This window comes from Myotis davidii, unplaced genomic scaffold (assembly GCF_000327345.1).
Source record: "Myotis davidii unplaced genomic scaffold, ASM32734v1 scaffold363, whole genome shotgun sequence".
Classification (NCBI taxonomy): domain Eukaryota; kingdom Metazoa; phylum Chordata; class Mammalia; order Chiroptera; family Vespertilionidae; genus Myotis; species Myotis davidii.
This window is the reverse complement of record NW_006294069.1, coordinates 1,826,177-1,849,468: the sequence shown is the minus strand read 5'-3', so window position 1 is coordinate 1,849,468 and position 23,292 is coordinate 1,826,177. Positions and strand designations below refer to the sequence as shown.

At 41.9% G+C, this 23,292-nt stretch overlaps 1 protein-coding gene across 2 annotated transcripts in view; it reads left to right on the top strand.

Annotated features, from left to right (window-relative positions):
• Window positions 1-23,292, top strand: part of BLMH (bleomycin hydrolase) — a 39,950-nt gene that overhangs the window by 9,361 nt on the left and 7,297 nt on the right. The window contains exons 6-10 of one of the 2 annotated variants that reach the window (XM_006768121.2): window positions 8,878-9,033; window positions 9,905-10,063; window positions 10,178-10,245; window positions 10,845-10,962; window positions 13,796-13,865. In XM_006768121.2, the coding sequence (XP_006768184.1) occupies window positions 8,878-9,033; window positions 9,905-10,063; window positions 10,178-10,245; window positions 10,845-10,962; window positions 13,796-13,865 (571 nt within the window). The remainder of the gene's footprint in view (window positions 1-8,877; window positions 9,034-9,904; window positions 10,064-10,177; window positions 10,246-10,844; window positions 10,963-13,795; window positions 13,866-23,292) is intronic. The other variant, XM_015566764.1, reaches the window with a different exon arrangement.

The following is a 23,292-nucleotide window of genomic DNA, read 5'->3' as shown; positions in this document are numbered from 1 at the left end:
AGATATTGAAGAAGACACAAATAAATGGAAAGATATTTCATGCTCATGGATTGGAAGAATTATTATTGTTTAAATGTCTATATTGCCCAAAATAATATGCATATTCAATGAAATTCCTATAAAAATTCCAATTGCATTTTTCACAGTAATAGAACAAACTCCTAAAATTTATATGGAACCATAAAAGACCCCGATTAGCCTGAAAAAGAAGAAAGCTGGAGGCATTACCCTCCCTGATTTCAAATTGTATTGCAAAACTGCGGTAATGAAAATAAGGTGGTTTGGCATAAAAGCAGACACATAGATCAATAAAATAGAATAGAGAGCCCAGAAATAAACCTACATATGTACGGTTAATTTACAACAAAGGAACCAAGAATATACAATGGGGAAAGGGCAGTGTTTCGTAACCAGTGTTGACAACAGTGGACAGCCACATGCAAAGGAATGTAACTATTTCATACCCTCTACAAAAATTAACTCAAAATGGATTAAAGCTGGAAACTAAGGCCTGAAACCATAACACTCCTAGAAGAAAACATAGGCATTAAGCTCCTTGAGATAGGCCGTGGTGATCAATTTTTAATCTGACACCAAAAGCAAAAGCAGAATATAGTGGAACTACATACAATTAAAAAGCTCTGCACAGCAAAGGAAACCATCAACAGACTGAAAAGCTAGCTTGCTGAATGGGAGAAAATATTTGCAAATCCTATATTCAATAAGGGGCTAATATCCAAAATATGTAAAGAACTCATACAATTTAATAGCAAAACAAAAATAAAACCAATCTGATTTAAAAATGGGCTGAAGATCTGAATAAACATTTTTCCAAAGAAGACATACATAGGGCCAACAGGTACACGAAAAGATGTTCAATATCATTAATCATCAGGGAAATACAAATCAAAACCACAGTGAGGTATCACTTCACACCTGTTATAATAGCCAGAAAGACTAGAAATACTGGTAACAAGTGTTACAAGGAAGTGGAGAAACAGGAGCCCTTATGCCCTGTTGGTAGGAATGTAAATTGATACAGCCACGATGGAGGATACTGGAGGGTCCTCAGATTTTAAAAATAGAACTACTATATGATCCAGCAGTTCCATTTCTGGGTATTTGCCCAAAGGAAACAAACATACTTCAAAAAGATAGCTTCATTCCCATGTTCATTGCAGCATGCGTTTACAATAGCCAAGATATGGAAACAACCTACATGTCCATCAATGGATGAATGGATGAAGATGTGTGTATTATACTGTATATGTATGTATATGTATACACACAGTGGAATATTATTTGGCCACTAGAAAAGAAAGAAGTCTTTACATTTGTGACAACATGGGTGCATCTTGAAGGCATTATGCTAAGTGAAATAAGACAGAGAAAGACAAATACCAAAATGATCTCTCTTATATGTGGAATCTATATCTATTTTTAAAACCCAAGCTCATAGATACAGAGAACAGGTTGCTAGAGGTGTGGGTTTGGTGGGTGGGAGAAATGGGTGAATTATTTTGGTTGTTTTTGTGTGTGTTTTTAGTTTAAATAAATTTGAATATAAAGCAAAACAAATGAACAATGGATACAGCCAAGTCACAATAAAAAAAAATTAAAGGGCAAAACAAGAAGCTTATTTATCGAGAAGTATAATAAAGTTTGGGAAAGGGGTTAGGAGAATAAAGAGGAATGTTAAAAGGCCTTTCTGAGGATAAATCTAAGCTGATCTATAAGTAATGAGAAGAATTCAGCTACCAAAGATCAGACGCAGCATACCAGACAGAGCAGAGTAAGTGCAAAAGCCGATACTGGGAGAAAGTTTGGTCTTTCTGAGCAACGGAGAGGAGGCACTGGGACTCAAGCCTGGAAAGAATGTGCGAGTGGCTGAAATAGATCTTGTAGCAGGCGTCCTCCAACTGCGGCCCGCGGCCCACTTGTGGCCCGCCGCTGCCTGTCCTGCTTAGCAGCGGACTCGTCCCGGGCCCGCAGTGCGCATGTGTGGAATGTCTGAGGGACAGTGAACTGGCTCCCTGTTTAAAAGTTTGAGGACCTCTGTTAGAGGAAGTAAGAACTGGTATGGGCTTATAGGCCATGATAAGGAGTGGGGATAACCATTGGGGAGTGTTGTGGCTTAATTTTTGTTTTTAAAAAATTCCCTTTGGTGCTTTGAGAATGGATTGTAAAACAAGAGGAGAGGAAGTGGGGAGACCGGTTAGGAGGCTCTTATGGTTGTTGTGTACATGAGAGATTATAGCGGTTTGGACCAGGTTGATGTAGGGACAAGGGAAAGGAAAGAACCGGTGATATTATGGTATCTCGAAGTAGGGGGCTTGCAGCTATGAGAGCAGGCCTTGGGCGGTTGGGGCTGTGTGAGGGAACCAGTGTGTGGAAAGGGGTATGTAAATGGGAGAGCTAATTGAAGAAGCAAGGCCTGGGAGGGAGGAAGGAATAGATGTGGTCCAAACCAGTGCTTTCAAACTTTAATGTGTGCATGGATACCCCGGAGAGCTTGTTAAAATGCAGATTCAGTAGGTCTGGAGACCAAATTTCCATTAAGTTGATTCAAAAACCACTCAGCAAAAAAACAAAAAACACTCTAGAAGTGGTTTCAGGATCATCATTTGACTATTATAATCTATGTGGAGCTCCCCACATGCGCTCATTTCCTGGAACATTACATACTTTTTAAATGTACCTTTTTATGCGTTTTCTTAGCCTGAAAATACATATAATGCCTCCAGAAAGTATCTCCCTGCCGGCTTTTGCAGGCCAGGCTGTAGTGGGTTTTTTATTTATTTTAAAAACAGATCCCCACCAGAAAGCGGTGGAGAGCTATCTTCCCTTCTTTCCTCTTTCTCTGTGGTCACCCAGGTCCCTAATCCTTCCCTCTTGGAACTAGCTCATTTACCAGCAGCACTGAGCTTTCTTCAAAGTTCAACTATTTTCTGTAACCACTTATATGTGCTTGTGGCCCTTCTACTCTGATCAATAGGTCATTTTACCTTTGAGCCTAGTTTGTCCATCAATAAAACTAAAAAGTAAGCTGGAGTCCGTAATAACTTACTAAGGACAGTGTAATATGCATTTTTCTAGTAGGCGTAGCTAATGCTTCTCCAGTGCTTTAGACCTCACTGTAATTCAATATTGTGTCTGTCCGTATCAGCGGTTCTCAACCTGTGGGTCGCGACCCCTGAAAATACATCCCGCATATCAGATATTTACATTTTGATTCATAACAGTAACAAAATGACAGTTATGAAGTAGCAGCGAAAATAATTTTATGGTTGGGGGTCACCACAACATGAGGAACTGTATTAAAGGGTCGCGGCATTAGGAAGGTTGAGAACCACTGCTAGCTGGCTTTAAACTCTCGCCCTCCTACGTATTTATGACTGGTTGTCAGTATTTATGACTCGTTGTCAACTGTTCTGTCCTGCCTTCCTCTCACTCAATGTCTGTCTGCTAGTTACCATGGGGATGGAAATTAACTCAATCCCACGTCATTTGTCTCTAAACTGGGAGCCACAATTTTTTCCCTGTGTGTCATGTCTCATGCTTTCTGTGTCCTTTTCCTTTTTCCTGTTTCCCATCCTGCTTCTATTATTCAGTCTTCAGTTCTGTATAATGACTTGTGTTCAGTGTCCGGTGTCTTTTTTGTCCTGAATGCCAAGTGCTTCTTTATGAGAAGCAGGTGACACTCCCAAGTTGCCCACCAGAGAGCACACTTGGATATGCAGAGCTCACTGCCGGTTTGGTACCTTTGGGAACAGGGAATGTTATTTCAGATCCGCAGAGTCTCTTATCAAGAAAATACAGTATCAGGGACCCTGGAGATTATTTAAAATTAGAGCTTGTTTAATTAACTCTTGTTAATTGGCTTGGAGCCAGATATTCCTTCCCGCGTGTTACAAACTGACTTGAATGGGAATGGCTCTAGATATAAAACAATGCAGCATGTCTAAAATCACAGTTTTCCTAAAATCCAAGAGAAAGGGATGCCATCCTTATTCTCATTCATTCCTTATATGGACCTTTGGTAAAAATTCACATTTATAAAACATATGCAATACGGTATAAGAATTTATCCTGCAAAAAGATTCAATATAGAATTCTACTGTATTTTGGGGGGAGAAGGAGGAAATGATTGAACACTTTTTACTTTAGATAGGGAATCAAGTGCACCATAAGGTACTATGTAAATTATAGTGTCAAACATTCATATTTATATTTAGGATGTATTTCAGAGTACACAGAAATTCACTTTGTTGTCTTAATCTTCATTGGGCTGGACCTGGAAAAACCACCCTTGGCTGACTGAGAATTGATGACAATCCCACAGATGTTCGTACACATGTGACAACAATTACTAGTTGAAAATACATATCATTTAAGTCTGTAAAACTTTCCTCATCTCATTGTCATTGTCTTGACCACAGTTACCAGTGGCGATGTCCTCAGGATAAAGTTGCCATCTGTCATAAAGCATCATTGGCCTTGATGCTGTGCAAATACAAAATGACTCTCTGGCCCATGGGAATCCCAGCGCTCATTAATCCATGGCTAGAGTAGCTCGATTGCAGTTGCTAATGTGATGCCCTGCTTCTTTTTTGTGGTGGCACCCAACCTGAGAATGATACAACATCGAAAGGGAGATGCTCTAAGGTGGTTCAGGCTCACAAACCACGCAGTCAATCCTAGCAAAGGAAGTTGCTGTCTTGGAAAACAGAGCATAACCAATGAAAGGCAAGCATAACTTCTCCTGTAGCTTAATCTGTCTCTGTTAAAAGACAGTAGAAGCAGGTTCTGTCTTCCATAATAACACATGGATTAATTAAGAGTCTCTTTATCCTTAATTATAGGTCTAATGTCACTGGCAGACCTAGCCCTTGTTTTCTAGCTTTGGTTCGGAGAATAAATTTGAACCGTGGTAGCAGTTTCCAATGTGCTCCAAGGTTCTTTGAGGCCTAGCATGCTCTGGGGATGATGAAGAGAAATAACTACACTGCAGTTTCAGCGGTTGATGATGACAGGTGGATGCAGACTAAGAATTGGGGGATCTTGGGTGTACATTCCCTAATGGGTAAGGAAGCCAGGTAGGGACTGGGTAGCTAATGAATTTCCCTGAAGTCCATCTGGAGAAGTCCTGACTGTCCAACTCCTCAAGAATGGCTAAGGAGCACCAAAAACTAAGTTCCTTAAATGTGTGCTGAGAGTGGGGGTTAAGAAAGCAGGCAGGCATAGAAGATTCTCTTTAGAAGAGAGGTGGGAGCGGACATGGGGGTTAAGAAAGCAGGCAGGCATAGATGATTCTCTTTAGAACAGAGGTGGGAGCGGACATCTCTGAAGGGAGAGGGAAGTGAGGGAAGAGAGTTATACAGAGCGGAGGTCCGAGGAGAGGTGTGTTTCTTACAGGTTATAGCTTTGTTTTGCTCTCTCAGCCTTCCCTTTCGCCTGCTTTTCGAGTACCTTTATGATTTGGCTCAGGACATCTCTGAAGGGAGAGGGAAGTGAGTGATTTGGCTCAGGTGATCCTCTCGCCCTGGTTGAGATCATAGGGATAGAAATAGCCCATAGAATTAGGAGGACATTATTTAAAAGGTAAAGTAGCTCCACTGCTCCAAGAATGACTACACCATGTGTAGGATTGGCTACCCTAATCTTCCCTGTACTTGGTACACCTCATTTTGAAGTTTAAAAAAACTAGTTAGGCAATCACTCCATCCAATACAGAATTTGCCAATGTATAAGATTCTAATCTATGAAATGAGAAAATAACAATATTTTGGGAGCCATTGTTCTTCCTTTAACTAGAGGAAAAAGAAGGACGTGTCCTTAATTACAAATGGAATTGATAGGTGGTAATCTGTAATCAGCTTGTGGCAGGTGTGAATCCGTGGTCTGTCAGTCAGAAATGGACTGGAGCTGGCAGGTGTGACCTAGTTCTGGGTGTCGGAGTCCAGGGAAACATTGCCTATACATGTGAGTAAGGCCTCGTCGTCAGAGTGTTTTTAAAGAGAGCAGAAGCGCAGTTTGAATTCCTAAATTCAAATTTCACACCAGTCACTGGAGAAGAACTTTGGATTTAAGAAAAGTGTTTTTAATGTGGTTCTTCTGGGATTCAGTGGGATATTCTAAGACCCAGATCCTGTCGCTCGTAGATTAAGGCCAATGAGGGAGACATTAGAGAAACGTAAATGGCACTGTGGAATGTTACATTTTTATGCCAGAAGTATTTAGCAAAGGGGGCAGTTAATGTGAGCTGGAATAACTGGTGGAAACTTTCTGGAGGAGGGGCATCTTGCACTGAGCTTTAAAGCATTGGGGTCTGAGGAACACAGGAGATAACGTTACGAAGGTGACAGTGAGCTGAGTGCCTTGAGCAGGCAGTAAAGATAGACACAGATAAGCCTGGCGGGAGTTCAGAGTCCAGGATGGGAAATAAGGATGGGTGAAGCTGTAAGAGCCTTTAAAATCCTACCATGCTTGTCAGGGAAATGCACATTAAAACCACATTACTTACCCACCAAAAAAGTTAAGTTATAATGCCACGTATTGGCAAGAATGCAGGACAACTGGAACTCTCTTACTTGGCTGGTGAGCATGTGAATTCCTTCAACCCCTTTAAAAGCTGTTTAGTTAAAAATGTTGTAAGCAGCATTATTCATAAGAACTCCAAACTGAAAACAATTCACCTGTCCATGACTAGGAGAGTAGAGAAATAAAACATATCTACACAATGGAATAACACACAGCAATAAAGAACAAATTACTGATACTCGCCGCATCATAAGTGAATCTCATAGCATTCCATCAACAAAGGAGGCCCGATACGAAGGAGAGTATGCTGTATGATTCCATTTACATACAGTTAAAGAACAGGCAATACTAATGAATGGGTATGAGTCAGAATGGGCTTACATTGAAGGAGGTTTGGGTTATAACTGCTGACCCCCTGCAGCTGTTCTATAGATTGATCTGCATGGTGGTTACATGGGTGTCTGTATATGTAAAAAACTGAATTGATCTGTATACTTAAGTTTAGTGTACTTCGCTATTTACTGAATGTAAGTTATGCCTATGTAAAGATTTTTAGAAAAGGTAAAAAAATAAATCAGGTCATGGAGTTTAGATTTGTTGTAGGAGGTGCTAAGGAAGCATTCCTGACTGTCGAACAGGAAAGTGACTTGAAGAAAGTGGTGCTTCTAAAATTATTCATCCTGTAGTGATGTGGAGAATGGCACAATGTTCAGATCAGCTATTATTTCTAGGTCAGATATAGTGCTAGATGCTGTGGGAGACACAAGGTATCCATGACCTGGTCCTTACCCGTAAGAAGTTTATTATCATCTTTTGGAGAAACCTAGAAAGTGATAGTAAATGTTAAATGCTTAATTCGTGGTGTTATAGAAAGAGCACTAAAGTGATTTCGGAATTCAAATCCTACCTCTGCCATTTATTGGCTTTGTAACACCAGTCAAGCAATTTATTTCCCTGAATTTTGGTTTCCTTATCTGTAAAAAAAAAAAAAAAATGGGAACCACATCTATCACTTAGAGGAATAAGAGATGTAGTATTCAGAGATTGTAGTACGGCATAGTCGATGTTCAGTCAATGTTCCCCTTTAGACCCTGTACCCAACAAGCACTTTTTTTTTTCTTTACTGTGTGTGACCTCCAGCTGGCTTTGCTATTTACTGGCTGTGTGACCTTAAATAGGTTACTTAATTTGAACCTTGATCTCTTTTGAAAAAAGATAGAAGGAGGGAAAATTATCCTTTAAGAGAGTGTTATGAGAATTACGTAAACTTAACAGATATTTAGTATCTAGCACAAAATAGGCACACTCAAATATAAGTTTCTTTGCTCTTGAAGGTAATGGAGTATACAAATGCATGGTTCAAATAATGCAGAGAATCAGTGATGAAACTGGATCACAGTGGTGACTGGGGTGGAGAAAGAAGGGGCAGATGATAGTGTTGTTGCTTTTTAAAGAGATAGCAAATTTGATAGAGAAGAGGAAGTACTGCCAGGCTGGCGTGGCCCAGTGGTTGAGTGTCAACCTTTGAACCAGGATGTCATGGTTCGATTCCCAGTCAGGGCACATACGAGGTTGTGGGCTCAATCCCCAGGGTGGGGCGTGCAGGCGGCAGCCAGTCAACGATTCTCTCTCACCGTTGATGTTTCTATCTCTCTCTCCCTCTCCCTTCCTCTCTGAAATCAATAAAAATACTTTTTTAAAAAGAGAAGAAGTACTTTCTATACTCCAATGAAAATAATATAAAGGTTGATTGTTAGGATGCTTTCTTGAAGGTGTTGTGACATCATTAGAAAATATGTACGGTCTCACAACCCAAAAAGTGGTATCTTACTATTTACTAAAAGTTATTCTTTTTCTAATACTTTTATCAGACGTTGTCATTCAACTGAAAAGTTAATGACTTTTCTCTGAGTGAAGGCCCCTGTCACAATCAAAGCAAAACCTAGAAGAATGAAGGGAAGGAAACCCATTTATAAAATATATGTCATTATTTGTCACTTGAAATGTAATCAGCAGAGCAGCAACCCAGGTCCTATGTATCAGTGGTAAGCAGCTTCTTGGCTAAGGAAGTTTAATTTGCAGGGCAAATACTAAGCACTAAATATTAATATTTCAGAATTGTATTGTTCAGACTGTTTATTTAAGAATTCAGAAGTTGACTGATATCAAATCCTGAACATCAACCTTCCAAATTTTGGAACAATATTAGATTTCCTGTGAAATTTCTGGCTTGAATTTAGCCACTGATTTCTTACATTTCCTAAGTTTGAGGAAAATGAAGAGGTAAATAACACTTTCCGCTTGCCATCACTCATCTGTACTCCTCCTTTCTTGCAGGTATTCCGAGTGGTGTGCATCTGTTTGGGTAATCCACCAGAGACATTCACCTGGGAGTATCGAGACAAAGATAAAAATTATCAGAAGATTGGCCCCATATCACCCTTGGAGTTTTACAGGGAACACGTCAAGCCACTCTTCAATATGGAAGATAAGGTTGGAGACTGGCCCTGGCAGCCACTGGCTGTTTACTTTCAAATGCCTGTTGACTACAAGGAAGGTTGTAAGATTCCGGGGTTAGCATGCATGATCATCAAACCAGAAACTAAACAAACGTTTTTTCCCCTGCTTCCTCTGAGGTATTTGATGGACTTCATAAAGTTGATCGTATCAGGATTCCCATTGCCTCTCTTCAGAGACTTTTCTAACTGTAGGCTAGCAGTCAGTTTAATCCCCACATCTTCCCTGGTTTGGGGCCCAGAGTTATTCCCAGGTGCAAAGACAATAAAAATGTTTCTTAGTTTGGTTTCAGTACCTCTGGAATGTACCCTCCCCACCCCCCACTTTGGGGACTCGCATGGAAGGAGCAATGTCCCATCCTAGTTTTTCCTGCCCTCGTTCAGGTCTCCTCCACTGCCTCGCAGGATGACCAGAGACGCCCTTCCTTTATTGTCCTCCTGACCCTCTCATAAGCAAATGTTTTATTATTGGAATCCCAACTCCATTGAGGTATTGCTAGGTGTTAAGCCCGTCTTGTCACTTGAAAGCAGGGATCTTATAGTGATGGGATCTCCATCTGGCCTTACTGCATGCAGTTCTTCAGAATTATTTTCGGGGTAATTCTTGCCAGCAGGAAACGTGCAGGTCCCAAATGTGTCCCTTGGGCTAATTAGAATATGTAGTGAACTCTTTCAGTGACCTTGCCACCTTTCGTTTCTCTGTTATGTAGCAACATATTTGTAATGCTTATTCTTGGAGGCAGAGGTGATGAGCTTTGATGCAGACATATGAACTTGGAGGAGACGTATGTGTCTTGCTTGACATTCTTGGTTTCAGGTTCTCATCAACGTGTTCTTGATCTCAATAGATTTGTTTAGTGAATGACCCTCGGCCCCAGCACAAGTACAACAAACTTTACACGGTTGACTACTTAAGCAATATGGTTGGCGGGAGAAAAACTCTGTATAACAACCAGCCCATTGACTTATTGAAAAAGATGGTTGCTGCCTCCATCAAAGATGGAGAGGTTGGTATTGTTCTGTGTCTTCTGCTTTGGGGTTAAAGCCTCATCTTCCACATCTTTGGTGTAGTAGGAAGATAGGATTTATGATGACTTGCTTCTTCTTTCCTCTATTTCTAGGCTGTGTGGTTTGGCTGTGATGTTGGAAAACACTTCAATGGCAAGCTGGGCCTCAGTGACATGAATGTGTGAGTGCAAGAATTTCAAATAGAAAGCCATTTGTGGGTTGTTGCTTTTGGAGTGCACTCTTGGTACGAAATGACTCGGCTGAGGTTCACCCAAAGAGTAGGGCTGGCCTGAGGGCGGGTCTCTTTCTTTCCATCTTGTAGAGCTTGAAGACTCTTAACAAAACTCCACAGACTTCTATGCTCTGACCTGGGAAGTCAAGATCGTACTTCGTGTCTGCATTGAAATCGTTGGATATTCGTAAAAAGCCATTCCATATGAGAAAGGCACTTAAAAAAAATAATTGATTGTGTAAATTATTGAAATAAATTACTTCAAAAGGTTGTTTTTTTTAAGTTTTATTGCCAAAATAACAATCCAAGCTCATCTTGTCAACTTTTGAGATGGGAAGTTTGTGTTTTCTGGAGTACTCTTGTGACACTAGAGAATGGAGCGCCATTGAAAGACTGAATTCTGCATGTATTCAGTTCTCTGAAGAGCTACAGCCCATATTTACATGGAGCTGTTGGGCCCTTTCTGTTTCTTCTACAACCAGAAGCTCTCTTACCCCCTTGATGGTACTCTCTTTATTCTGTACTGTCTTTTTTTTTTTTTTTTCCAGCTATGACCATGAGTTAGTGTTTGGAATCTCCCTGAAGAACATGAATAAAGCTGAGAGGTTGACTTTCGGTGAGTCACTTATGACCCACGCCATGATCTTCACTGCGGTCTCAGAGAAGGTATGACGCTCAGCATCCTACCACAGTGTTTACACAGGTGGACCTGCATTCTCCTGCAGACTATTTATCCATCAGAGCCTCATAGTATAGATGTCCTTTGTAAAAAGTTAGCTTCCAAGCAAGACATTGTACCTCCGTCACTTGAGGTTTGGCTGCAGCTCAGAGGTAGTGAAAATAGGAACTTCCCATGGGGAGCAGAATTTGGGTCAGCAGGGAGTAAGGAAGTAACTGCTTTTCTATAACTTTGGAAGTTCTTGGTGTGAAGGGAACCTGGGAGAAGATAACTTCTAACGAATGAGGAATTGAAATGTGCCCTGAGAGTGTTCATATCTTGATAACGTGTGTTCAGACTTACCTTCCTTTCATTTGTCATTCAGATTCTTCTGCAGTAAAATGTCAGTAACAGTAATTTGTGGACCCCATGCCCATCCATTACTGGATTTATGCAGAGCTTCGGGAAATTGGGTGTAAAGTATTTTGAATTTCCTATGAAATACTCTGAATAGTAACATCACTATTTCTAGGACACACTGTTGGAAACAGCAGCTGAGACTTTATTTTTCACAAAGAAGCCTCCCCGTTTCTAGGCTGTAGAAAGGCCATTTGACACCTGTGCTCAGGGATCATAAGGAAGAATAGACTTCAAATTACTTAAATTCTTTACTACCACAAGCAAAAGTGTTCTTTTTCTAACCTGTCTAATTCCTGGAAAGAAAGTCACAAAATAACGACATCAGAAGGAACTTTTCATAAAATACCATAAATAATAAAATACTAAAGTAAATAAAATACTACTAAGTTGTTCATATTTATGTTTGGACCTACTAAATTCAGTGTTTATAACTAAAGTTCCTTCAATTAAGGTGGAACTTTTAAATTATTTAGAAAACAAACCAAAGACCTTGTCATTTCCAGGAGAGGTTTGGCTTTTTATTTTCCATCTGTTATAGAATATTCATATTTTTCAGAATTAATAATCATACACACTTATCTATAAATAAAAATATACATACCATGCCATTTTCTGTGGAACTTTCACTTTTATTGGCATGGTTTATTAACCTGCTGTTTTTTCCTCAAGGAAATGGAGCTTCTTTATATGCTAATGCTAATATTGTAAAGCAGAACTTATATTATCTCACCTGGAAGTTTATAATGAGATTGTTCTCTTCCCTCCAGTTTGAGGTTTCTTTTTGTTTGTTTGTTTTTAACCCTCACATGAGGATATGCTTTTCTTGATTTTGAGAGAGAGAGAGAGAGGAACATTGGTGTGGAGAGAGAAACGTCGATCAGTTGCCTCCCGTGCGGGTCCTGACTAGAGATCAACCCATAACCTAGGTATGTGCCCTGACCAGTAATCGAACCTCCAAACTTTTGGTGTATGGGACAGCGCTTCAACCGAGCCACCCGGCCAGGGCTCCAGTTTGAGTTTTTGACCACTAAAACTAGCTTGCACTGCATTTAAATGGTAATGCAAAGATAAATGCTGGTTGCTGCATTTTGAGATATTCTTTCTTATTGCTGATTTCTTAGAATCCCTGTGAGGAAGGTCCAGGTATTATTCTATATTGGTAGATGCCAGAGAACATCTTGATCTAGGTCATGCAGGAATTCATCAGCAAAGGGAAGAAGAGGAAGCATTTTCAGACTTATTATAATAAGTAACCTTAGGTAATATAGATTCTGACCGTGGTATTTAAAAGGAAAGGAAAGATGGACTAAAATGGGGGGAACAGAGAACCAAAACAGACATTTAATAGGTTAGTCTTAGAATGTATACTTTAGTGATGTAGTTTTAAAGGTACCTGGGGCTAAAATTCAGGAGTAGTACAGATATGGATGTTTGAACCTGTGGGTTTGGTTGTTGGCTATTTCTGAGACTGAAAATTTCAGAGATCCAAGAAACCTGCCAAGAATAGAGTCAAATCCCATGTAGGTGAGACTCATGTAGTTGTGTGCAAGTGTGAGTTGACAGATGAAATCATTAGGAGATAATTCGGAGCCAGCTCTCTTCTCATGCTACAAAGATTTAATTTGTTTTGACATAAGTGAATGCCCTGGCTAAGCATGAAGGAGAAAAGCCTTTTCCCAAATGGAACCTCTTGTCCCTCTCTGTAAGGATAGTAAAGACTTTAAGTGAAGGTTTTATGATGTGTATCAGTGTCCCTTTAAGAAGATGAAAATTGACCTTATTTTATTAACGAAGATAGAAGAGGGAGAACAGTATACTGCCTGGGTTTTGTTTTATGAAAACAGTCTTTCTACTTTTGCTTAGCCATTCAATCTCTATTGTATTAAATTTAATATTAGTGTAACTGAATCAGTAAAAGCACACATTTGGAGAGTGTCAGTACTTGGTTCCCTTAAATAGGAAATTAGGCAATGATGAGAATGTGTTTGTTTCTTTCTTAAACTGACCGGATCTTAGAATAATTTCTAAAATAAATACATTGGAATGCCTTTGCAAAGAATGCTAATCAATTAAAAGCAAGAGTCCTGGCCTCAGATGGTGTTCACTGCTTTTAGTAATTTAATATTTCGCATTTCTTAGCCAACTAGCATTTTAATATGCTTGTTTTCTGTATAGAATACAGTGTAAAGGAGAAAATAATATGATTGCTTTGTTAGGTTCATTGCATTTTTATCCCAAGTGCTTCAAACACTACTATTGGAGTATCCCTTTAGTTACAGTAGAAAAGACATGGCCCTGTCATGTATGTGTATCATGGCTGTATAGAGGAGGCCGTTTCTTCTGAGGGGCTGAAGAAAAGCTAAAATTAACATGACACATCAGCAGGAGAGATCCGGTTTCAAACTATCCACTCTTTTGCAGGATAATGAGGATGGTGCATTCACGAAATGGAGAGTGGAGAACTCATGGGGTGAAGACCATGGCAACAAAGGTGAGCTTAAGCTGGTAACACCAACGCAGGGTGCCTGGAGCCTGCTCTGCTGTCTGTCTCAAGAGATACGGGTAGAAAGCAGCCCCCAGGAGGAGGACTTTTCAGTCTCGGGTCCCATTGGATAGACTCTTCTCGGGAAAAATCTGAGGAACCAGTTTGCCCCCAGTATCCTCTTGATCAAAATAGCATGCCTGAATCCCCCAGGCTGACACAGACCAGAACGTGCTGGCATTCATTCCAAACCCTACCAGACCTCTTTGTACCAGATCACCTTGGCCAATGAGAAGTTGAGTGCCCTTTGCCAGGTCACTTGCTATATAGCACTGGGTGCATTTTCACCTGTTGCACTAACTCTCTAGAAGTCAGCCTCTGAGTGGGAGAGCGGGATTGTCAAGAAACTTTAGGCATTTATTGGAGACTCTAGGAGTCTTTTCCTCTTTTCTAGAGGAAAAGAATGTTTTGGTTACTGTTTAGAACTATTTTATTCTGACAAAACCCAGGCAGAAGTCATAAGTAAATGATAATAATTAGACTTAAGAAACACCCCACATGCAATATATGAGTTGTAGAAAAATAAAAAAATATAGATAAATAAAAAGAAAAATATAAAAATCGCTAATATTACCACCCACAGATCACCATTAACAGTTTAGGCCCAGCAGTGGTTCTCAACCTTCCTAATGCCGCGACCCTTTAATACAGCTCCTCATGTTGTGGTGACCCCCAACCATAAAATTATTTTCGTTGCTATTTTATAACGGTAATTTTGCTACTGGTATGAATCGTAATGTAAATATCTGATATGCTATATGTGTTTTCCGATGGTCGTGACCCACAGGTTGAGAGCTGCTGGTTTAGGGTATGTTTTTTGTGCAAATTTTTGAGACCATGTTTTTAAAGACTGTTTTTCATAATAAATAAAAGCCTTTTAAGGAGCTTTTATGCTTTAATTTTTACAGTTTCACACCAAAAGTGGTCACTACTATAGAGTATTATGCATGTGCGCATGTGTTTGCACGTGTGCTATGTGCTAGTGTTATTTTGTAGCCGCTCTTTTCAGATTTCATATTCCTGACTTTCAGCCAGTGGATTCAGGCTAGGAAAAGCACATTAACCACAGCTTACTGGACTAGATAGGAGACTGGGAGGATGTGATAGGGAAGCTAGTAAGATTCCCAGACGCTTGGAAATTTTCTTTTAAAAAAGAAAATAGAGATCGCAGCAAATCTTGACCCGTTGCCGCCCTCTGTGTTTAGAACAGTGCTTTCTCCAACTACGTTCCTCAGAGCGTGAGGATTTCCAAAGGTGAAGGGTGGAGGGGGAGGCGGAGTGGGGAGGTCTAGAAGTGAGCAGGTGGCGCGTCAGCATTTAAATGTGAAGACGTCTGTCTTAGAAGAGCCCGTTAACTTGAGTTTGAACTTGACAGTCTTCTGCGATTGGGCAGCACAGGCCTCTATAGAATGGCCAAAACCTGAAGGCCATCTGTTGTCCCAAGTCTTCATCTCCCCATGAAATGGTCGTTGGTGGGCTTGGCTGACTGTCCCTGGATCTGCTGTGACGCTCAGCAGCTCAGTGTTTATATGTAAATAAGCACAAGCGTTATTAGAGCATTTCTGTTCATCAAGGTAGTTGCACGTCCCCCTTCTGTGATTTCCGTTATTCTGTGATGCCGTGGAGCTTGTTAAATGACTGTTACCTGTTAGAGTGCAGCATATACTTTTTGCTTAGAAAAAAACTGTTTTAATCCTCACCTGAGGATGTAGTTATTCATTTGAGAGAGAGAGAAAAAAAACATGAAGGTGTGAGAGAAACATCACATCCATCAGCGGCCTCCTGCACACACCCTGGCTGGGGATTGACCCGAAACCTTTCTGGTGCTCAGGACGACGCTCCAGCTGACTGAGCCACCTGCCTGGGCTGCAACGTATTTTTTAATTGGTGATTTCTTATAAGATTAATTTCATTCTAAGGCAAATACACATTGGGATCATGTGGAGAGGGGTATAAATCTTAAAGCTAGCAGAAGGTTTAAAAACAAACCATTTACAATTTGGTTCTATCTGTAAACTGAAGCTAGTTAAGAAACGAATGCGAGGGAATAGCTTATCTTTTCTAGCTTTAGCTCCAGGAAGGCAGGACCTGGTGCAGCCGTTACGCTACAGCACAGTTTACTGGTGGATGACTTGTCATGGGGGCTTGGTTTCACGTGAGAAGCAGAAGAGGTGAGTGCGCTTAGTGCTGAGGGGAAACCACTAGCAATAGCATTGCCTCCCATTTTGAATGGAAAGGATTTGCTATTTATAACATTTCAAAACGTAAGATATTGCTTCAGATGAACCTCATAACTCGTTTCATTTTGGTCTGATTTGGTCCCTGTACTTGGGTTTGTTATAGAAGTTAGTGTCTAGGAGAAGGACTGAAGTTATGGTTTGTTTAGATGAGCCTGGATCAGTTGGATTGCTTCTGTGACATATTTCTATCTTTAATAGTCACTGAGTTTGTAGATGGCATTGAGGTCCATTTAAGAGAGGATAAACACTTGTAAAGCCAGGCAAATACTTGGTGTTTTGGACAGTGTGAGTTATTGTTTTTATTATTTTGAACCTAAATTCCTACTCTTAAAGAGGATTCTGGCCACTTTGCTAATTTTCTTTTCCATTCAGCTGTACTTCTCTACTCCAACTCAGCACAACTTTTGCTTTTGCTGACTAATTCTTTCTGTTATTACAGTTGTCCCTCTGTGTCCACAGGGGATTGGTCCCAGCACCCCCTCAGATACCAAAATCCGCCCATGTGCAAGTCCCTTATATAAAATGGCGTATTTGCATAAAACCCACACACACCCTCCTGTATACTTTAAATCATCTCTAGATAGTATATACTAATACATAATACAGTGTAAATGCTTTGTAAATATCTGTTATACTGTAACCTTCAGGGAATAATGACAAAAAGAGAAAGGCTGTGTTTCGTACACACACAACCACTATATGCCTAACTATATCAGCGACAACATAACTTTCCCCCCGAAAATATTTTCCATCTGCGGTTGGTTGAGTCCATGGGAGCAGAACTGGTAGACACAGAAGGCCGTGTGCTAAAACAGCTGAGGTCCTGATCTCGATGATCTGCCTCTAATCCTTCCTGGTGAAATCTGCAGCTGTCCAGTTAAGATTAAAGTAGCTTTTTTTGTTTTTCGAATAACCGAAATGCCTGAGATTATACAGAGCAAAGCATTTCAGTAGAGAGCCAAGAGATAAGAAATGGAACTGAGTGGGGGTAGGGAATAGTTCGTTCAAAGCCAAAATAAATCATTTCCATATAGTTCTTGGTAATGAAGGCTTAACAGGAAGGAAGGAAAGAAAACATGATCTAATTTAGTTGGCACACTTGGCCTGAGCTTCGGAGCGTGTGCAGCATGTTGTTACACTGGTGATGGGTGTTTATCCCAGCTGGGCCTTCCTGTCCGTCATCCTGGTTGGTATTGGCGAGCACGTCTGAGGCAGAGCCTCTGTTTGTGTTCTCTAGGGAGACGTGACAGCCTTAAACAGACAGCATTGCTGGCATTTTGCTTTTATAGATAACATTGTTAATAGTTTGTTCCCCTTCTCTTTGGGATTTCTGCCGGCTAAGATAGATGGTTTCTGCATGGCTGGTGTGGTTCAGTGGTTGAGCATCCACCCACGAACCGGCCAGGGTTGCAGGCTCGGTCCCCAGTAGGGAGCATGCAAGAGAAAGCCAATCCATTGATTGTCTCTTATCATTGATATTTCTTTCCCTCTCCCTTTCCCTTCCTCTCTGAAATCAGTAAAAACTTAAAAAAAAAAGATGGATGGTTTCTAAAAAAGCAGTGTTAACCATACAAGCTAGAGGTCAAGAGAAGAGAGATACCTGGGAGCCTTGCCCTCTCCCCAGTCTTGGCTTCAGTCTTTCCCCCTTGGCCATGTTCGTGGTCCTTCCTGTCCAGAGACCACTAAGTAAATCATTCTTACCATGAGAGAAGAATGGTAAAGGAGAAATTAATTCTTGTCTTACTGGGCCCTTTGGATTACTACAGGTTTCCTTGGGACTGAAAATTGGATGCGTATCTAACATATTGAACAACTAACATGGCTTTCTTTCCTCCCCTGCTTCTTAAAATACTTGACTCTGCATTCTGTAACTTGTTTATGGATTGTCAGAAACTGATTTCAAATTGGATGAAGGAACAGACCTTGGAACATGTTACGTTGTCTTTCATTCTGAAAAATGTATAGACTTGTTAGAGTGACTTTCATACTCCTCAAGCCGAGGCCACCCTGCTCCGATACTAGAGCCCATTTTCTTAACCACTCTGTGCTTCCTCTCAGCTTCTCGGTTCTAGTGTAGCACCTAGTACACTCATGGGAATAACAGGTGACTTCATGATTTTCTTTACCAGAAACTAGTGACTGAGGGGACATAAAACTGTATAAAGGATCTGAAGACATCGTGTAAATGTCTAATGTCAGGAGAAAGGGCTCTTAAAGCACCATTTTGGCTAAAATATGAGGGAGGGCCAGGGATTCCTGAGGGTTTATGTCTAAAGTTAGTACATTGTGAGTTGGGCAAGTAAGGAACTATATATAATCACCCTAAATTCCCCAGAATTTTTGCAAATGCTGCTTTATAATATTTTTTCTTAGCTTTTTATCATGGGCAATTTCAAGCATATATAAAGTAAACGAAATAGTATTAAGAACACCTCTTCCACCCATGGGCCCATCACCCAGTTTCAGTAGTTACCAACATTCTACCATGCATATAACAGTGTTTTTGGTAGTTAATAAATCCCTAGATGGTCTCCCTAATGAACCAGTCTTAGATGGAATTTCTTTATGATTGGTTTACATAGTCATGCGATGGCGTTCCAGCCCTGAAGTCTGGAACAGCAGAGCTCTGAGTGTGGAATTACAGCACAGTTCTTAATGCTTGTTTAACCTAATTTCTTAATATGCTAAATAACAACTTTCTTTTTAAAATGTGTTTGTATTGATTTCAGAGAGGGAGAGAGAGAGAGAAACATCAGTGATGAGAGAGAAGCACTGATCGACTGCCTCCTGCACAGCCCCTACCGAGGAACGAGCCTGCAATCCTGGCGTGTGCCCTGACTGGGAATCAAATCGTGACCTCCTCGTTCATGGTTGATGCTCAACCACTGAGGCCGCCCCCCGCCCCCCCCCCGCTGGGATAATTAACAATTTTTAAGTGAGGGTCAGGCGAGCGTTATTTTCCATTTCTTCAGTGGTCACTGTAAGAAATCTTTATATTTTTTAAAAGTCTGTCTCTCCTGGTTTTAATTTTGAACCAAGGTTGATGTTTCATTTTTCAAATTGTTTTTGTGCCTTTCAGATACATGAACATCTGATATTGATTTTAACCTGCATTCTTCATATTTCCTTATAAATAAGCCTCTCTGTTTCTGAGTTCATTTTAGTAAAATTTCCAGACTTCCTCCCACAGGGGAGTCTCAGGACGATCTCAGCTACAGAGACTTCGGCATATTAGAGGCTAATCTGGAAAGAAGTGTGTATGTGTGATTCAGGTTATATCTAGACTTCTCCCTGAAAACCAGAAATATGGCCTTTAATTGCCTCTCCAGCCAAGTTACCCAGGTGATTTGGGAGATAATGGCCACAGCGAGGTACAAAACTCACCATAGGCTTCATGTAACATTACACTACGGAACCAGGAGACAGTTACCACTTTCTGGGTTGTAAATGCTCCACAGTAATTTAACTCCTTATATTTCACATTCTCTATCAGTAACATGTATACTTACTGCTTCCTTTTGAAGTCCTACAGCTTGTCTATATCCATCAAACAAAATGATGTGTGAAAGCAGTTAAAAAACTCTAAAGAGTTTGATGAATATTCCGTATTTCTGTCAGAGATCCTCAGGACACGTAGTTCATAGCATCTTGCTTGATAAGAATTCAAAGTTTGCTAAAGTAATTGTATTTATTTTTCCTCACGACTTCAACGTAGAGTAACTTGGGATATGTACAAGTGTTATGGCCAAAGGTGACCCTGAGTTGGGGGGCGGAGGGGGGTGGTGAAAGGATTGAGAAAAGACAGACAAGAGAATGAAAGCTGGGTCTCGGTGGGACGCTGCCTCCCTGATGAGACAGCGCCAGCGCCCACAAGCCGTGTCTTTATTTTATAGCAGATGCCACGAGGCAAAGTAGGGGCGCGATCAAGTTGTTTACAGCATTCTCGTGAGTTCAACCCTACTCAACTACATGCACCTGAACTCTATCACAAGGCACGTGGGGCCATGTGTTTGGACGATAGGTTCAAGCTTACAACTGTAGCCGTTGGCTATGATTGTGCTGGGAGGGCCCTGCCCTCCAGCTGGGACTTGCACGTGGCAATGAGAGGACCCTGTCCTTTCATTAGTCAGAGGCTTGAACCTGGCCCAAACACTGTAGCCGCGCCCCACATACAAGAGTGTTTATACCCGTGTTTTATGTGGGGGAAAAAATCTGGAAACTTACAGAGAAGTTTTGACTTACTCAGTTGCACAGTGTCAGAGAATTGGGATTCAGATTTCTTAAATTTCACACAGGCAGGTTCCCTAAAAATGTCCATTGCCTGTAAGAGATAACTGATTATTTGCAGATCTGTTTGAGATTCAGTTTTGGATTTCTAGCACAGATATAGTAACTTACAGACAATATTGAGCTGCATTTGCTGAAACAAGAAAATTACATGAGAGCTAAAAGCAGAGGCTTCTGGTTTCCTGGAAAAGGGCAGGACACAAATGTGTTGTGTCACCTCAGGGTTTTCCTGTCTCCAGGCCTGGGACACGTGCCGCTGCCATCCAGTGTGGGTGTCTGAGCTCCTGCAGGGGGACTGCTCATCCTCCATCTTCATTCACTGAGGAGCCTGCATGGCTGGGCTGAGGACAGTGCATTTGCCTGGAACAGGAAGCGTGTGCTCTCAGCTTGGCTCCTGCCTTCTTGTCAAACTGCGTGACGGGAGGGCTACTGACGAGGAGAGGAGGCAACTGTGGGAAGAGACCTGAGAGCAGGCGGCAGTTTCGGGGAGAAATCCCCTCCCACTTCACATAGAGTTGTATGTGTGTGTTGCTCTTTCTTGTAGAGAGGATCTCTTATTTTCACCAGGTTGTGTTTGCATTCGTTTGAGAAGGATGGGGACTTTAAGGCATAGAACCTGGAGCCGACTACATTGATACGCATCCTGGCAATTCTACCTTTTGTCCGTGTAGCCTTGGTCATGGCATTGAACCTGACTAAGCCTTAGTTTCCTGGGCTATGAAACGGGGGTAAGAGCCCGTGCCGGTTTGGCTCAGTGAACAGAGCATCAGCCCTCGGACTGATTCCGGTCAAGGGCACGTACCTTGGTTACAGGCTTGATCCCTGGCCCTGGTCAGGGGGTGTGTGGGAGGCAACCACTCCATGTGTCTCTCTCACGTTGATGTTTCTCTCTTTCTCGCTCCTCCCCTCCCTTCCACTCTCTAAAAAAATCAATAAAACTATCCTCAGGTGAGGATTAACAAAAATAAAATTTTTATAAACGGGGATGATAATCGTACCTATCTCCATTGGGAGAACTGTGCCAGGCAGATAGGAAGTGCTCACAACATTAGTTCTCATTGTGACTGTCGTTTGAGAAGGATGGGGACTTTAAGGCATAGAACCTGGAGCCGACTACATTGATACGCATCCTGGCAATTCTACCTTTTGTCCGTATAGCCTTGGTCATGGCCCTGAACCTGACTAAGCCTTAATTTCCTGGGCTATGAAACGGGGGTTTGGCTCAGTGAACAGAGCATCAGCCCTCGGACTGATTCGGTCAAGGGCACGTACCTTGGTTACAGGCTTGATCCCTGGCCCTGGTCAGGGGGTGTGTGGGAGGCAACCAATCCATGTGTCTCTCTCGCGTTGATGTTTCTCTCTTTCTCGCTCCTCCCCTCCCTTCCACTCTCTAAAAAAATTAATGGAAAAATATCCTCAGGTGAGGATTAACAAAAATAAAATTTTTATAAATGGGGATGATAATTGTATATCTCCATTGTGAGAACTGTGCCAGGCAGATAGGAAGTGCTCACAACATTAGCTCTCATTGTGACTGTTAATGTCTGTAGACAAACGAGGGCAGGAGAGCGAGAACATAAGGCTCCTTAACCTTTCCCTTCGAGAGGAGGGCTGACCTACCCTGGTTCTAGCTTTAGCTCCAGGAAGGCAGGACCTGGTGCAGCCGTTACGCTACAGCACAGTTTACTGGTGGATGACTTGTCATGGGGGCTTGGTTTCACGTGAGAAGCAGAAGAGGTGAGTGCGCTTAGTGCTGAGGGGAAACCACTAGCAATAGCATTGCCTCCCATTTGTTGACGGGATGCGGGGAACCGTGCACAGTCCGTGGCGAGATGAGTGTCTCTGACCCTCAGAGGAGCTGATGCACACCTGGGACACAGGAAGAGAACTTGAGGGGCCTGGGAAGTGGCACAGTGACATTCCCGGTGTGCTCCTCAGGCTGTGAGGTACAGGACAAGTAGCCTGAGAAAAGCACAAGAAGAGATGATTTCTCCAAGAAGGCAGATGACAGGAAGAGGAAGAACCAGGGAGGGCTCCCCGGGCGGGGAGACAGGAGGAAGACATGAAAGCTGCGGTTATTGGAACAGGGGAGGAGTCAGAGAAGCCAGGGGACTAGATGAGTCAGGGAGAACTTGGTGGTAAATAGCACTTCAGCAGAGCAGTCAGAGAATGAGTCAAGGAAAAGGCTTTGGGGTTAGGTTTTAAGAGTTTTTGGAGACGTTCGGGGCGGGTGGAGGCTGGTAGTAGCCCAGCGGTCCTGTGATGCCTCTTCAGTCCTCAATCCCTTCAAATGCTGGGGGCGGGGGTGGGGGTGGGGGTTGAAACTGGGACGATTGTGGCTGTAAATCTTGCTGCATAAGGTGTTAGTAATGTATTATAAGAACAAATGTGTAAACCATAAACACAAGAATAAGCATAAATTTTATAGGGGGTACACTGCATGGGAGATGGCGATGAGAGATGTGAGGCTCCTGGGCAATTCTTCAGGGGTGAGCGGAGTTTTAGGAAAGAGGTTAGGGTTGTGGCTTTTTTGGAAAGGAGGTAAAACGGTAGCCGGGAAGGGCACCTCCTGGCACGTGCAACATCTTTGGGCAGGTCTGAGGCGTCAGGCCAAGGAAGAGCGCGGCCTGCCGTTCCCATCCGAGGGGCTCTGGAGGGGTGATCAGAATGAAACAGATAGGAGGAGTGATGTTTGGGGTCAGAGAGAAGTCATTGAATTTCTGCGGGAAAACAGAACCTTGGATGACACCTGAATTTCCCTCTCCTGTCCCGCAGCAAGATCCTGGCAGAATCGTGTGCTCAGACTTGCCCAGGGAGGGGAATTCAGACTGGGGTGTCGCCTCCCCTCC